At 38.2% G+C, this 14,596-nt stretch overlaps 1 protein-coding gene across 1 annotated transcript in view; it reads right to left on the reverse strand.

Annotated features, from left to right (window-relative positions):
• LOC105016082 (chloride channel protein 2) overlaps positions 1-10,530 on the reverse strand; it is a 72,006-nt gene extending 61,476 nt beyond the window's left edge. The window contains exons 1-2 of the mRNA XM_010879701.4: positions 10,412-10,530; positions 7,655-7,808 (exon numbers count right to left, since the gene is read on the reverse strand). Coding sequence (XP_010878003.2) covers positions 7,655-7,808; positions 10,412-10,456 — 199 coding nt within the window. The 5' untranslated portion in view covers positions 10,457-10,530. The remainder of the gene's footprint in view (positions 1-7,654; positions 7,809-10,411) is intronic.
• Between the last annotated feature and the right edge of the window lie 4,066 nt (positions 10,531-14,596).

The following is a 14,596-nucleotide window of genomic DNA, read 5'->3' on the forward strand; positions in this document are numbered from 1 at the left end:
CCTCTTTTTCCTATTTGTAGTGGAGGTGAGTGAGACCCGGTGAGGTCTTCTGCTGTTGTAGCCCATCCGCCTCAAGGTTGTGCGTGTTGTGGCTTCACAAATGCTTTGCTGCATACCTCGATTGTAACGAGTGGTTATTTCAGTCAAAGTTGCTCTTCTATCAGCTTGAATCAGTAGGCCCATTCTCCTCTGATCTCTAGCATCAACAAGGCATTTTCACCCACAGGACTGCCGCATACTGGATGTTTTTCCCTTTCCACACCATTCTTTGTAAACCCTAGAAATGTTTGTGTGTGAAACTGAGCAGATTGTGAAATACTCAGACCGGCCCGTCTGGCACCAACAACCATGCCACACTCAAAATTGCTTAAATCACCTTTCTTTCCCATTCTGACATTCAGTTTGGAGTTCAGGAGATTGTCTTGACCAGGACCACACCCCTAAATGCATTGAAGCAACTGCCATGTGATTGGTTGATTAGATAATTGCATTAATGAGAAATTGAACAGGTGTTCCTAATAATCCTTTAGGTGAGTGTATATACTGTATGTCGTTTTGTCTCTGAGCACTAATGTGGTTTTCTGTCTGTGATGCTTTGGCACACTGGCTTCCCGATGATTCTCCTGCTTCGTCCTTTATGACAATGACGTGTATGCTGCCCACACTGCTAATCCCCCTCTCACTCCTCTCCTTCATTTCAACTTTCTTCCTTTCCTTCCTCCAAATCTCTCTCTCATCACTCTTCCACCCCCACCTTCAACTACACTTTCATTAGTATCAGCCTTCTTCTTTCTCCTGTATTTCTACCTCTCTCCTTACTGGTCTTTGATTCCTCTCTCTCCACTTTTTATTTCCATTTATTCCTCTTTTCTCCATCTCCTAGGCCTATGAATTATTTCCTTTCATCCATTTTTTTTCTCTTTCTCTGGCTGTAGCAATAATACCAGCATACCTGCTGAGGTTCATTTAGGTTGTCTTGGATACAGTACGCGTCCCCTTCCAGCACCTAGCACTAAGTGACTGAGTGAGAGTGAATGATGATGAACAAGGGAGAGAATGGAAAGAGTAAAAACATTAGCCAGTGAATGACTAAGTGCAAAGGGGAAAACAAGACACCAATTGTGAATACACAGCAGAATATGGAACATGTTACATAAAACATAATTATTCAAATTACCCACCCCATTTTTATGCAAGGTGACAGTTTACTAAAGCAAAAATAATCGACTTCATTAATGTTCAATTCTGCACAGACGTGCCAATAAAGCATATCAGAGGGATTAGACGCTCATAGATAAGAGAAGAGAGAGATTCAATTAAACAGGCGGTGTACACAACCACCAGCTAATTACTTTACTACAGGATCTCACACCAAACCACTTAGCTCTATCCTATATAGTCGGTATAGGATAGACTAATGGTGAGCGGTGGGAGGGAGGGGACATCCTTATGGGTGAAGGTTAGCATTTGGAACAAAAGGGGACAGATTGAGCAGAATGGGCCCTTCGGTTTTCAGCTATTGTGCTTTAACGCTTATTTCTTGCCCTTTGGGCTTCAGGCTGTGTATCCGTACAAGTACTTTGTGGCAGCTTCTGATGTAAAGAGAGCTTTATAAAATAAATGTGATTGATTGATTGATGTAACCACTAACCACTTAATGTAGTCAACCAAGCAGTGCCACCATAAAACACAGCCCTCCCTGCTCCTGCCTCTTCCATGGACGGCTTCTTTATGCTAATGACATGTAAGGGGATAGGAGGATGTTTATGAAAGGGCTTTTGAAATGTGGCCGCTCGATCTCGGGTGATCGCCTCGCCAGTCTCGCCTTGTCATGTTCCTCCATCACGTCGCTGCCCTCTGCAAGGGGAATGACTTACCACAGGGTTGACAACCAGCTTATAATGTCCCCGTTCACGTCTTTATTAACACACAAAAGGATCCTCTTCTAATGTGTTTTACAATGACATTAAGGGGTATTGTGAGCAGATTAAGGGCAATAAATATATTAAATCAATAATTAACTGTCTATAACAGCAAGATGTAAAGAATGTGAAGGGGTCTGAATACTTTCTGAGGGCAATATATCCAGGTCACTACAATGATTGAACGCATATAGCTGCCCAATCTCAACTTGAGATTGCTGACAAATCAACTCTTCATCCCTTTGTTGAAGACTTTCTAGATTCTTAAACAATGTCAAGTTCTAAGTCTTAAGTTAGGAAATATTTATGGGTTGCATGCTCACGGTTCCTTCTATTTCTAATCAACACAGGAATAGAGATACTGGGTCCTAGCCTGTACTCAAAACAGTCGCCATTGCTATTTTCACAATAGCAGGGACCCGGAGCACATCACAGAGTCTTCTCTCCACTTTGTGTGGATTATTGTTTTTGCCTTGTTGCTTAATAGTTCCTTGTTCCTCACGTCAACCTACTAGTCCAGGAACCCCTATTATATCTATTAAGCTGGCTTTACTTAATATCAGATCTCTCGCCAACAAATCATTCTTGGTAAATGACATTATAATATCCTACAACCTAGATTTTTCTCACTGAAACGTGGCTAACAGAAGATTGTAGTGCTACTACTCTTAATGAGACAGCACTTGAAAAATGTGGCTATATGAATATATAAGGAGGAGGAGGAGGGGCTGCCCTATTCAAAGATAAATTCCAGTGCAAAGAAAATACACTAGGTAATTTATTTATTTTGAATACTTCTGTTTTACATTGAAGGGTACCCCCAAAAACAGTTCAGCATCTTAAAGCTTCCACTTGCTGTCTCAAAACACACTGCTATCAGACTTTTTTTAAATACATTTTAAATACATTTTTAAAATGTATAACAATGGACCTACAGCATATAGTTAATAACTCTCTGCAATCAGGCATCTTCCCAACGACTCTAAAAACTGCTGCCATTAAGCCCCTATTAAAAAAGAGAACACTGGATGCATCTATAATGAACAACTATAGACCTGTATCAAATCTCCCTTTTATAGACAAGATCATTGAAAAGGTTGTCTTCAATCATCTCAGCAATTTTGTGACCTCAAGCGGTCTTTTAGACAAATTTCAGTCAGGTTTCCGACCTCACCACAGTACTGAAACGGACCTGATTAATGTTTTAAATGATATACGGCTGAATACTGATTTTGATAAAATAACACTTGTGGTTCTATTAGATCTCAGTGCAGCATTTGACACTGTAGATCATAGAGCACTTATAGATAGGCTGGAAAATTGTGTAGGACTCTCCGGGACAGTCCTTGATTGGTTCAGATCTTATCTAGATGGCCGGAATTACTTTGTCACCATTGGTAATCATGAATCTGATAGGGTGGCTATGACATGCGGAGTTCCACAGGGATCAGTTCTTGGAACGCTTTTATTCAATCTCTATATGCTACCTCTTGGCCAAATTCTACAGAACAACAACATTAACTACCACAGCCGTGCCAATGATACTCAAATATATATGTCACTCGAACCGTATGTCACTGTATAGAGCACATAAATACCTGGATGAACCAAAAATGTCTACAATTAAACCAAGTTAAAACTTGGTTTAATTGTTTGGCAAAACAAAAATAAAAGAACAAGTATTATTAAAGAGCTGGATTCTCTGGTCCCTTAAAACCAGGGATCCAGTGCGTAATCTTGGTGTTCTGATAGACTCAGACATCACATTTAAAATTGATCACCAAAACAGCATTCTATCATCTAAGAAATATAGCCAGAATCAAAGGCTTTGTGTCCCAAAAAGACCAAGAGAAGCTCATCCATGCTTTTATCTCTAGTAGGGTTGACTACTGTAATGGACTCTTAACTGGACTCCCGAAAAAGACTGTAAAACAGCTGCAGCTCAATCAGAATGCTGCTGCTAGAAGGTTAACCAGTTCTTAAATCTTTGCATTGGCTTCCAGTCAGTTACAGAATAGATTTCAAAATGGTGCTTTCAGTTTACAAATCTCTGAACGGTTTAGGACCTGAATACATTTCTGATATGTTTGAAGAATATAAAACGAGCAGGGCTCTTAGATCCATGAACACAGGTCAGCTAGTAGAGCCCAGAGCCAAACTAAACATGGGGAAGCTGCGTTTATCACTTATGCTGTACACAACTGGAATAAACTACCTGAAGATCTTAGACATGCCCAAACATATCCATTTTTAAATCCAGGTTGAAAATACTTCTATTTTCACGTTCCTGTGACTGAGCACTTAAACTTAACCACACTGTTTAGCCTTATAGCTTCCTATGTTTTTATCCTATTTTTAATCTTTATATGTTTTTTATTGTATTTTTTATTATTATGATGTTTTAATTTTTTTTATATTTTTTTTAATTTGAGTATTTGTTTTTATTTTATTGTATTTTTATATATAGTTAATTTTTATATATATTTATATCTAAGTTAACAATACAGAACTGTATTTCTCTGCAATTGTGAGCAACCAAACACCTACTAAATTAACATTATGAAACATTATGAAAAGCATGCTATTTTCTAGGTCTCTCAACTCACTATGAAACATTATGAAAAACATGCTATTTTCTAGGTCTCTCAACTCACTACCCTGGACAATTTACAAATAGAACAATTATTTGTAATTTGGCTTGATGACAAGTTATTATTTAAAATACAACCTATGCCACTTTTATGTCAGTCTTGGAATATGGTGATACAATTTATAGGCAAGCAACTGCCTCACTTCACTGTGCCCTTAAATTAATCTTTGGTGACAGTTTCAGGACACATCATTTTACTTCAGATCTAATGGTGGAATGGGCCTCTCCATAGGTACGACAAGAGGAGCACTTTTGTATATTTACAAATGTCAATTATCAAAGTTAAAATAACAAATGACAGTATGAGAACATAGGACTGTGTAGTACTTGATACGCCAATGGCTGAACTACGTAAAACTCCTTTTACTTTTTTCATTTCAGAAGCAAAATAAATAATATAATAAATAAATCACATTTGTATAAAACAACGTTTTTGGGACTAGCTAATAGGCTTGTCCCACTGGCGATGTGTGCAGGTATACTGACATATTTTGGGGATTTATATATTTTATTAATAATCTTTAAAATCAGACAGTGAACAAACGTATTTCATATATTGCAAATATCAATAAAAAAGGAAGGCAGGAGGCTCTTGAGTGGCACAGCATACTAAGACACATTCTGTTCCCAGGAATCCTGGGCCCCCTGAAAAGATATAGGCCTGGGCCCCCTCACCAATTGAAGACACTGACATTATTACCACCAGTGGGCCCTGCCAAATCATGGTCCCCGTGCATCATCCCCACATTTCCCAGCTGTAGCTACAACCCTGCTCACGAGCACAGCTGTGTCATTAAAAACAAGGTTTGAATCCTGATTGCAGCATACTGATATTGCCTATCAGACCTACAGATGGTGGTGTAAATTCTCCGGAAATGTTCTTCCTATTGCACAAAATAGAGCAAAATAGCTGGGTTTTGATGACGAAATAGTTATTGACCACTCAGAAAACGTGGCTAAATAATGTGGTTGCTTCATGTTGCGCATGTACAGTCTTTCATTTAATACCCTAGAAATACCTGTGTTGTTTATTTTAGCTTTTAATACCTAGAATGTAGAATGGTGTGGTGTCTTGTTTTCTGTTCTAGTACACGGTGGGCGTATCCCTTTAAGTCACTCACTATTTTCACTATGAACAGTACATGGAAAGAGGTGTCTCTCTCTGTTTCTCTCACACTTTCACTGTCTCTCTCTTTCAATCTCACTCACACCCACACACACACTATCTGCAGACACACTCCAAAGAAGGAGTGTGTCTGCAATCAATGACATTATTTTACAACGCTGTTTCCAAACATTTTGAGACGCTGCGTAAAATGTAAACAGAGTGGAATGATGTGCAGATCATTTCAACCCTATATATAATAGAAAATAGCACAAGTCAACATATCAAATGTTGAAACTGAATTTTTTTATTGTTTCTTGAATAATATATGCCCACATTTGATGCCAGCAACTCGTTTCAAAAAAGTTGTGACAGAGGCAACAAAAGACTGAATAGTTGTGTAATGCTAAAAACATAAACCTGGTTGAATATCACACAACTAATTAGATCAATTGGCAACAGGACAGCAACATGATTTGGTATTACAAGGTCAATCCAAAGAGGATGGGTCTGTCAGAAGTTAGGATGGGGAAGGGTTCACTACACTGGGAAAGACTGCATGCAAATTGTGCAACAATTTAAGAATAATGTTTCTCAATGTAAAATTGCTAAATGTTTTGTGATCTCATAATCTATAATACATACATACAATCATTAAAAGATTCAGAGAATCTGGAGAAATCTCTATATGCTAGGGATGAGGCCGAAAACCAATATTGAATGGCTGTGATGTTCGGGCCCTCTGCACTACAGAGGGGCCCTCTGCAATCCTTTAGCCCATGCAATGATATGCAATCATTGCATGGGCTAAAGGAACAATTCCAAAAATCATTGTCTGTGAACACATTATGCAATGCAAGTTCAAATGCTACCATGTGAAGAAGAAACCAGATATAAACAAAATCCAGAACCACCTCCGCCGCTTTCCCTGGGCCTGAGCTCCTTTAAGATGGACTGAGGTGAAATGGAAAACTGTCCTGTGGTAGGAATCATGGATGCCCTGTCCTCCGGAGTAAAGAGGTGAGAGACCATCTAGCTTCACATTACAGTACATCAGCACACAGTACAAAAGCCAGCATCCGTGATGGTATGGGGGTGCATTAATGGACATGGCATGGGGGACTTGCACATCTGTGAAGGCACCGTTAATGCTGAACAATATATACAGGTTTTGCAGCAACTTAAGCTGCCATCCAGACAATGTCTTTTTCAGGGAAGACCTTGCTTATTTCAGCTAGGCAAGGCCAAACCACATTCTACACGTATTACATCAGCATGGCTCCATATTAAAAGAGTCTAAACTGGCCTGCCTGCAGTCCAGACCTGTCACCCATTGACAACATTTGATGCATAATGAAACGGAAAATAAGACAAAGGAGACCTCAAACTGTTGAGCAGCTGAATTCCTATATAAGCAAAAATGGGAATATATTTCACTTTCAAAATTACAGCAATTGGTCTCCTCAGTTCCCAAACGCTTACAGAGTACTGTTAAAAGCAGAGGCGATGCAACACAGTGGTAAACATGCCACTGTCCAAACTTTTTGAAACATGTTGCTGGCATAAATTCAAAATGGGCATGTATTTTTCCAAAAACAATAACATTTCTCAGTTCCAACATCATATTGTCTTCGTACTATTTTTAATTACATTTAGGGCTAAATGATTTGCACAGCACTGCATTCGGTTTTTATTTGCATTACAGTGTCCTTTTTACATCAACAGTTGTCACACAGTGCTTTTACAGATATCCAGCCTGAAACCCTAAAGAGCAAGCAACAACAATAATTGATGCAATGTGGCAAGGAGAAACCTCCCAGTAGGGTTGAAACTTAGGAAGGAACCTCTTAGGGGAGGAACCAGGCTCTTAGGGGTGGTCAGAATATGATCAGAGACAGACAGAAAACTAGTGAGAGAATATGGTCTGGTAACATTATGGTCAAAGAAACATGTTAGTCAATATCAGATAGTACTCACTGCAACATTTGCCACAGCGGCCATTGTCATAGTCCGGGTTTTCCAGGGACAGGGAGCGTTCTGTGGCCGAGGGCCTCCGTCCGCTCTTCTCCCTCAGACGAGCTGCCTCTTCTTTAGCATATGCCCCCAGGTCCTGGGTGTAGTGACCATACATCTGGAACGTACAGGGAGGGTTAGAAGAGCAAACAAACACATTAAAAGAAAAATATATAAATAGAAAATGATAACCCCTGAAGTTTGTAGTTTTTTTTCGGGCATTGTATGCTTTATTGGTGGTGAATGTTAGAGGGCATAAGTAGTGAAAGATAGAGGACAGAAATGTTTTGCTAAACAGCTACCAGGTCACATTTCTTACCACAAGCTGCAGCAGTACTTAGACCTCTTTATTTTCAGTTCAACATTGTTTGCATTCTGTACCTGACAACAAAATTAATGTAGTAGCAAGGTTTAAAGTCTTAAAATGTTTTTGCAGGTGTCCTAGCTAGGTAAAAAGCTAGTCAGTTGACTGTTAACTGCTAACTGCTAACTATTGGCTCATTGTGAAAGTTGCATTTTCTTATTATGTGGGGCTAAAAGTATTCTTTACTTTGATTTTGAAATTTTAAAGAACCGGGTTGGTTGAGAATGGTTTTGATGTACGTCATGAATGCTTGGTGAAAACAGCACAGCCGGTCCACACTCAGAGGAAATTAGTGAACTTTAGTAACTGCTCCAGTTTTTTGGTGTGTATAATCATTGTTATTTTTGATATCACATACAGTCCATTAGCAAATATAAATATGTCAGGCACGGTGCAAGGTACTAGAGCTTCAAGACAGCACCCATCAGAAGCATTCTTCCTTCAGGCCATAAAACTGTTAAAAATTGTGGTCAAATGAAAAATTATCAACGTCAATGATTATCAATTGTCTGAATTCATTGTACCGTGTCAGTAATTAATATTAGCTCTCTACACTCTGCCCACAATCTTCTCACAGGCATGCTCTTTCCATTGACACACGTGTTCATACATTATATCACATGTACAGTAACATTAACATGGATTCCAAAGTTGAACAAACATACAGTATGTATATACACACAGGCACACACTTCACACTCATCACACACTACTACTGCCACTGTTTATCCCTCAGATCAGGTAGAATATTACTAATAATATGTCCCCTATAGTGTGAGCCTGTTGTTTGTTGGCTAAACACTGCTGATGATGCTGGGCGCTGGCTGATCTGTTGGAGGTCAAGTCTCAAAAAAGCTCTCCAGTCAATTATATTTCTGACTTTTTTAATGTTTTGGAATTGATTATCCACTTCACTGTCATGAAGATGAGATGTTAATGAACAATTACAGACTAAAGCTTTTTTTGCAATCTTGGGAAAATGGGGATGAGTGGTACATGGAATGTAACATCCATTAAGCAAAAATGTTGTACAACATGCAACTTATATCAGACCATCTTAAAATCCTTTTTGTAAAGCTAAAATGTTCCTGTAAAACTTCAATTTCATGTTCAATGTGTGACAAAGGCTTTGCTTAATATCACCCCCTTCCAGTGGATTGGGGGCAGTCAATGTTGAGATATACAGTACCAGTCAAAAGATTCAAGTGAATGGGTGTGTCCTAACTTTTGACTGGCAGATTACTGTATGTCCTCTGAAGCACCTTCTGGTTCTGATAATGCACTTCCTCAACCAGGAAGTCTACCGGAGTCCTTATATGCCAGAGTTCTGCCTTGATTAAACAAGCAGGCAACCAACCCGCCACTAGGTGACGCTTGAGTGTGACGCAGAAGGGCAACCATATTCAATTGCTGTACTAAACTCGCCAAACTCAGATGGTTCTGGCAAATCATTGTGAGATCCCAATGATTCAGCTTTGTTTGCAGCAAGGTATACTAAACTGAGGATAGTCTTGGAGCGTACATTTCAAATGGAGGATCCTAGTATATAAAAGTGATATAAAGTCAGGGCATGGCATCTGTGGGTGCTACAACAGTGATTGGGCATTCCTATGCTATCTGCTGTCCTTCACAAAACATGGAACATTTCATCAACTGTGTAATGATTGATTTCTATCACGCACTATTTAAGATCTGAATTAGTAGTCTGTAACATACGAAACAGAGAGTGTAAGTACTTGAACAATAGTCAATCGTCTCTAAAGTAATAATGGAAATTATTATATTTTCTTCCAAACGGCTATCCATGTATTGAGCTAAGACTTAGGTCTCTTTTGTGTACACTCCCCCCAAAGGGTACTAGAGACAATCATGAACGTTGTATATTTGAAAGAATAAGTGGAGAAGGAGATGAGATGAAGACAAGCAGGCTGACCATTACAATTACCTAATAAACACTTTGCATTGGGAGCACTAATACTGAGCACCTGTAGAGACTGATTGACATGCTCAAAGAACTTGTTTTCAAATATACTCTGAAATTAAATCCATACTCACTTCCTAAGAGTGATTTAATCCATTAATATTCAACATGGTAATATGTCTTGTTGTATATAAATGTCTTAGATTATTCACTGTGGCTAACTGAATGAGCTTAGACTAATTAACTTAGGCTTTTTAAAACATTATTTATTTTTTACATGTTGTGAGATTGAAATCATAAACCACTCTGCCATAAGCATGTCATGACCTCTGATTTGATCTCTTATTTTACCAAAATGAACATGCCCAGCACAGCAGCTTAAGACTCAAACCTGATTTAGAAGGAAATACAGAAAGTCAAAGTAAAGTTCACCTACCAATGTTTGTTCATACTGTAGCTCCTGCTGATTTAACCCGGCCATGGCTGAGCTTTGTGATAAAAAGGCTAGTGAGAGAGATGAAAGTGAGGAATACTTTTGAGGTTGGAGTGAGACACGCTCCCTTTTGTTTGTGAGTGATTAAAACATGATGCTAATTATTGTGTCATGAAACTGATGACTCAAAATTGCTGCATAACAAGCCAACTCATTGTTTTTTCTCAGAAATGTTTTCACAACGTAAACAGTTCTACCGTGGATATATATACTATTTAAAGAACATATTGCTCATGGTTGTGTACAGTATAACAAGACGCTTGTACACCAAAAGAAAGATGCAAGATGTATAACCTGTTTATAGATTTTCTCAATGGCTTGAGAACTTTTTTCCATGCAGAGTTTCATAACAGTTAACACACAGGTCCTAATGAAAAACATTGTTAGCCAGAATGACAAATTTCGTTTTGACTTTAATTGAAGTGCAAACTTTTACAGACTGTACATCTTTGTCTTTGGGACACTTTATTGGGTAGGATTCAATTTCTTCCTGAAGGGCCAGAAATTGGTTTATGTTTGTATATAAAGCTGGCATGCAGAAAACACACACCTCTAAAAGGAAGTGGAGAAATGCAGTCATAGAGATGCTGCAAGCTTTTTTTAAGCTACTCCGATCTTGGAATGCTTTACAGGGTGACCTTAAATTAGAAAATCTGATGCCTATAATTCAGTTTAAACAAATGTCGTAGGTACTGAAAATCCAATGTGCAAAACCTTGTACAAAAGCTTGTGCAAAGGAGGGAGATACCTTCTTTTTTTCATCCACATATAAATATCCAGATTTACAGACATCATTAATATACAGACTAAACCCTGGAAAACTCTGTTTTGAACATGAAGAAATGTCTATATGGCTCCGTCTGTTACAATAGACTGGTTACAGGGTGCATACGTAAATTTTTTTGCATAAAACTTACAGCCGAATTCGTAAGATATATTACGTTATATGAAGTAATGTTTGAGTAAACACTGGCCGTTAGAACCAGTGTTGAGTGCAGTAAGAGTAAAATAGATGGGGCATTTTAGTAGGGGACTCAACACAAACCTTAGACACTCAAACCTTAACCCCAGTACTATGATACCTAAACATAAACAAAACTTTTTTCGTTTCATAACCTTAACGTTTACCCCAGTGATGTGATACCTAATTTTAACACTAAAATGTTTTCGCAAAATAAAATACATTTGTGTAAATTCTTTAGATATTATATGTTTCAATAACATTCGTAATATATGATACATTTTAGTAGCATTCGTAACATATGATACGTTTCTGTAGATTCATATTGTTTTGGTAGCGCATGGTATTGTAGCCTAATCTAACGTAACATATCATTCCTGATAGGGTGTCACAGATGTACGTATAGAATGTGACGTATTCCACTGAGACTACATTAATTACAATGGCCTGTGTTCTATTGCTAAGGTTATGTTCATACCATTAGCAGACCTGTGGTCATTCCTAAGGTCAGTTTCTTCAACAAAATGGAATTATCTACTGTTTTGAAAGCTTTTGACAGAATAATAAATAGGGCAACATAATATAATTTCTCACCCAAGGCTTTGGTAATATAATTCATGACCAATGTAGTTGTTGTAATAGTACTATGCCCAGATCAAAAACCCGCCTGATATGGGTTCAGAATGCAGAGCTGTATATTTACCCATGACAACATTTTAGCTAATACATGGGAGGTTTTTGATTAGAAAAGATGAGTTAGTTCTCCAGAGGGGCAGGAGTAACCAGCAGCAGACTGGGATAGTTTGTCAACCATTGAGGATTAGTAAGTGCCAATAACTAGTAAAGCATCGAAGACCAAATTTTTCTGTGGAACTGTGGACTTAGCAAAAACAGTTGTCTGTTAACAAAAGTTAATATCAGTTATTCTTCCATTACTTTGGATAAAAATTGACATTTTCTCTAAGAAAGGTGGCAATTTGTCAGGTCCTGGCTGGGGGCCTCTAGGCATCTGCATGCACCTGGGTGCCACAGTCAGGACCTGACTACAGGGGTGCCTCTAGGCATCTCTGCGGTACTGTTTTCTGCTGTCCCCAATTAGAGACAGCTGCGTCTCGTTGTCTCTAATTGGGCTCTCTATTTATGTTGTTCTGTTTGCCTTTCAGTTCGTTGGTCATTGTTTGCAGTTAGTGTTGTGTTTTGCTGTGCCTCAGTTCATGGTCATACTCTTCTTTTGTTGTTTTCTGCTTGTTTTCTGGAGAGAAACATTAAAAGGATGTTCCCTAGCTCTGCGCCTCGTGTCCTGCCTCACCTACACCATGACACAATTAAAGGCATCAATCAGTAATAGGGAGAGATTCCAACACTATCTGTTGTGGCAGGATTTTCCAGTTTTCCAAAATTTGTTCTATAGTTTTCCCGTTTTCCAATATGTGTCTTAATTCCCATTACAATTAGCTATTGTATCAGAATATATCAGATTTTATCATTCGAACAAGTTGTACATGCAATTTTCTTATTTGCTTAAATGTCAGCCGGTCTGAAGTTAGAGCTGTTTTTATAGCCTGGTTCCTCTCTAGGTTTCTTCCTAGGTTTTGGCTCCTTTTATGGAATTTTTCCTAGCCACTGTACATCAACACTGTTATTGCTTGCTCTTTTCAGGCTGGGTGTTTTGTTAAAGCACTTTGTGACAACTGTTTATCTAAAAGGGGCTTTATAAATACATTTGATTGATTGATTAAAAAAACGTGTCAAATATTCTAGCGATACCTCAGCTTCTGGTATAACAGAAACACAGTTGAATTTACTTTGGTAAATCTCTTGTAAGAACGCTTGCTCACTAATATAGAAAAAATATATATTACTGACAAGGCGAGGTTTGGCTCTCAGAGTTCTGACATAGCTGATACAAGTACCACAGGGCAATGGTGACTAATATCTAATTGAAAGGAACTAATAAACCTATGTTTATCTCAGACATTTGTCAATATGAAATCAATTATTGTAGAGTATAGGTTCCTTTTGATTAATCCATGTTGGCTTAGTGAAAAACAGGCTTAGGTTTAACTCAGACTCCCTATCTGAGGCATGTGCTGCAATCAGAAGTATATGAAAATATAATCATTTCAGTTTAACAAACTGCAGCTTACAGGTTGGTTAGCAGATTTATGTCCAGTACTTTGACAAGGGGAGACACTAAAATGTTAAACTTAAAGCTTGTAATTCAAACTCTTTAGTTTTGAGATGTGTTTTTGTAAAAATGGCAACATCTACACCCCTACCCAAACTATCTAATCTAAACACATTGTAACCAAACACATTGCATGGCTGACATCTTTACTAATGAGGCAAAAATCTGCTTAAAAGCAATATCCACTCCCATGAATATGGTGTCCATAATAAAAACTCCACAACAGTTCCAAAGGTGTGATCTAAATTTGTATATAAGATGATTGCATAAGAAGTTTTGAAATTATCCCTATATTGAACAGAAATATGTGTTGGTCTGATGTGTGTTATAAAAAATAATCTGATACTGCACTTCAAGCATTTATGAAATCCCTCCTTATGGATATTGATAGGCAAGTGCCTGTCAAGAAACAGATTGCTTGAGCTGCCAAATCCCTGTGGATAGATTAGAAAAACGGATGAGCAGAATGAGGCAAAGCAAGGGAATAGCAAATAAGTCAGACCATATAGCAGATTGGCAAACACACAGTCAATTTGAGAAATCATATTAAACTTAATTGGTTGTTGGTTTCAACTGTTCTCAAATAAGGTTATTGAGAGTGAAGTAGGGTTTTAAACTTCATTTGCAAAGATCCAAAGGTGGCTTTTGAGTAAATATTTCACAAGTACTACCAATGACTGTGTTTGCTAGTGAAGAAGAAATGCCTTTACTTCATTAGTTTTCAGTCCTGTGGGTTACTTTTATATACAACCTTTTTCCAAAAAAGTTGGGACACTGCGTAAAATGCAAATAAAAACAGAATGCAATGATGTTCAGATCATTTATCCCTAAATTTAATTGTAAACAGTACAAAGACAGCATATCAAAAATGCTATTGTTTCAGGTCCGGTTCCACGGGGGCGGCAAAAGGGGGCATTGCCCCCTCAGGTAGAAAGTTGTGCCCCCTCAGATTTGTGTCTCCATGTACATAGCCGATCGT

This window comes from Esox lucius, chromosome 1 (assembly GCF_011004845.1).
Source record: "Esox lucius isolate fEsoLuc1 chromosome 1, fEsoLuc1.pri, whole genome shotgun sequence".
Classification (NCBI taxonomy): domain Eukaryota; kingdom Metazoa; phylum Chordata; class Actinopteri; order Esociformes; family Esocidae; genus Esox; species Esox lucius.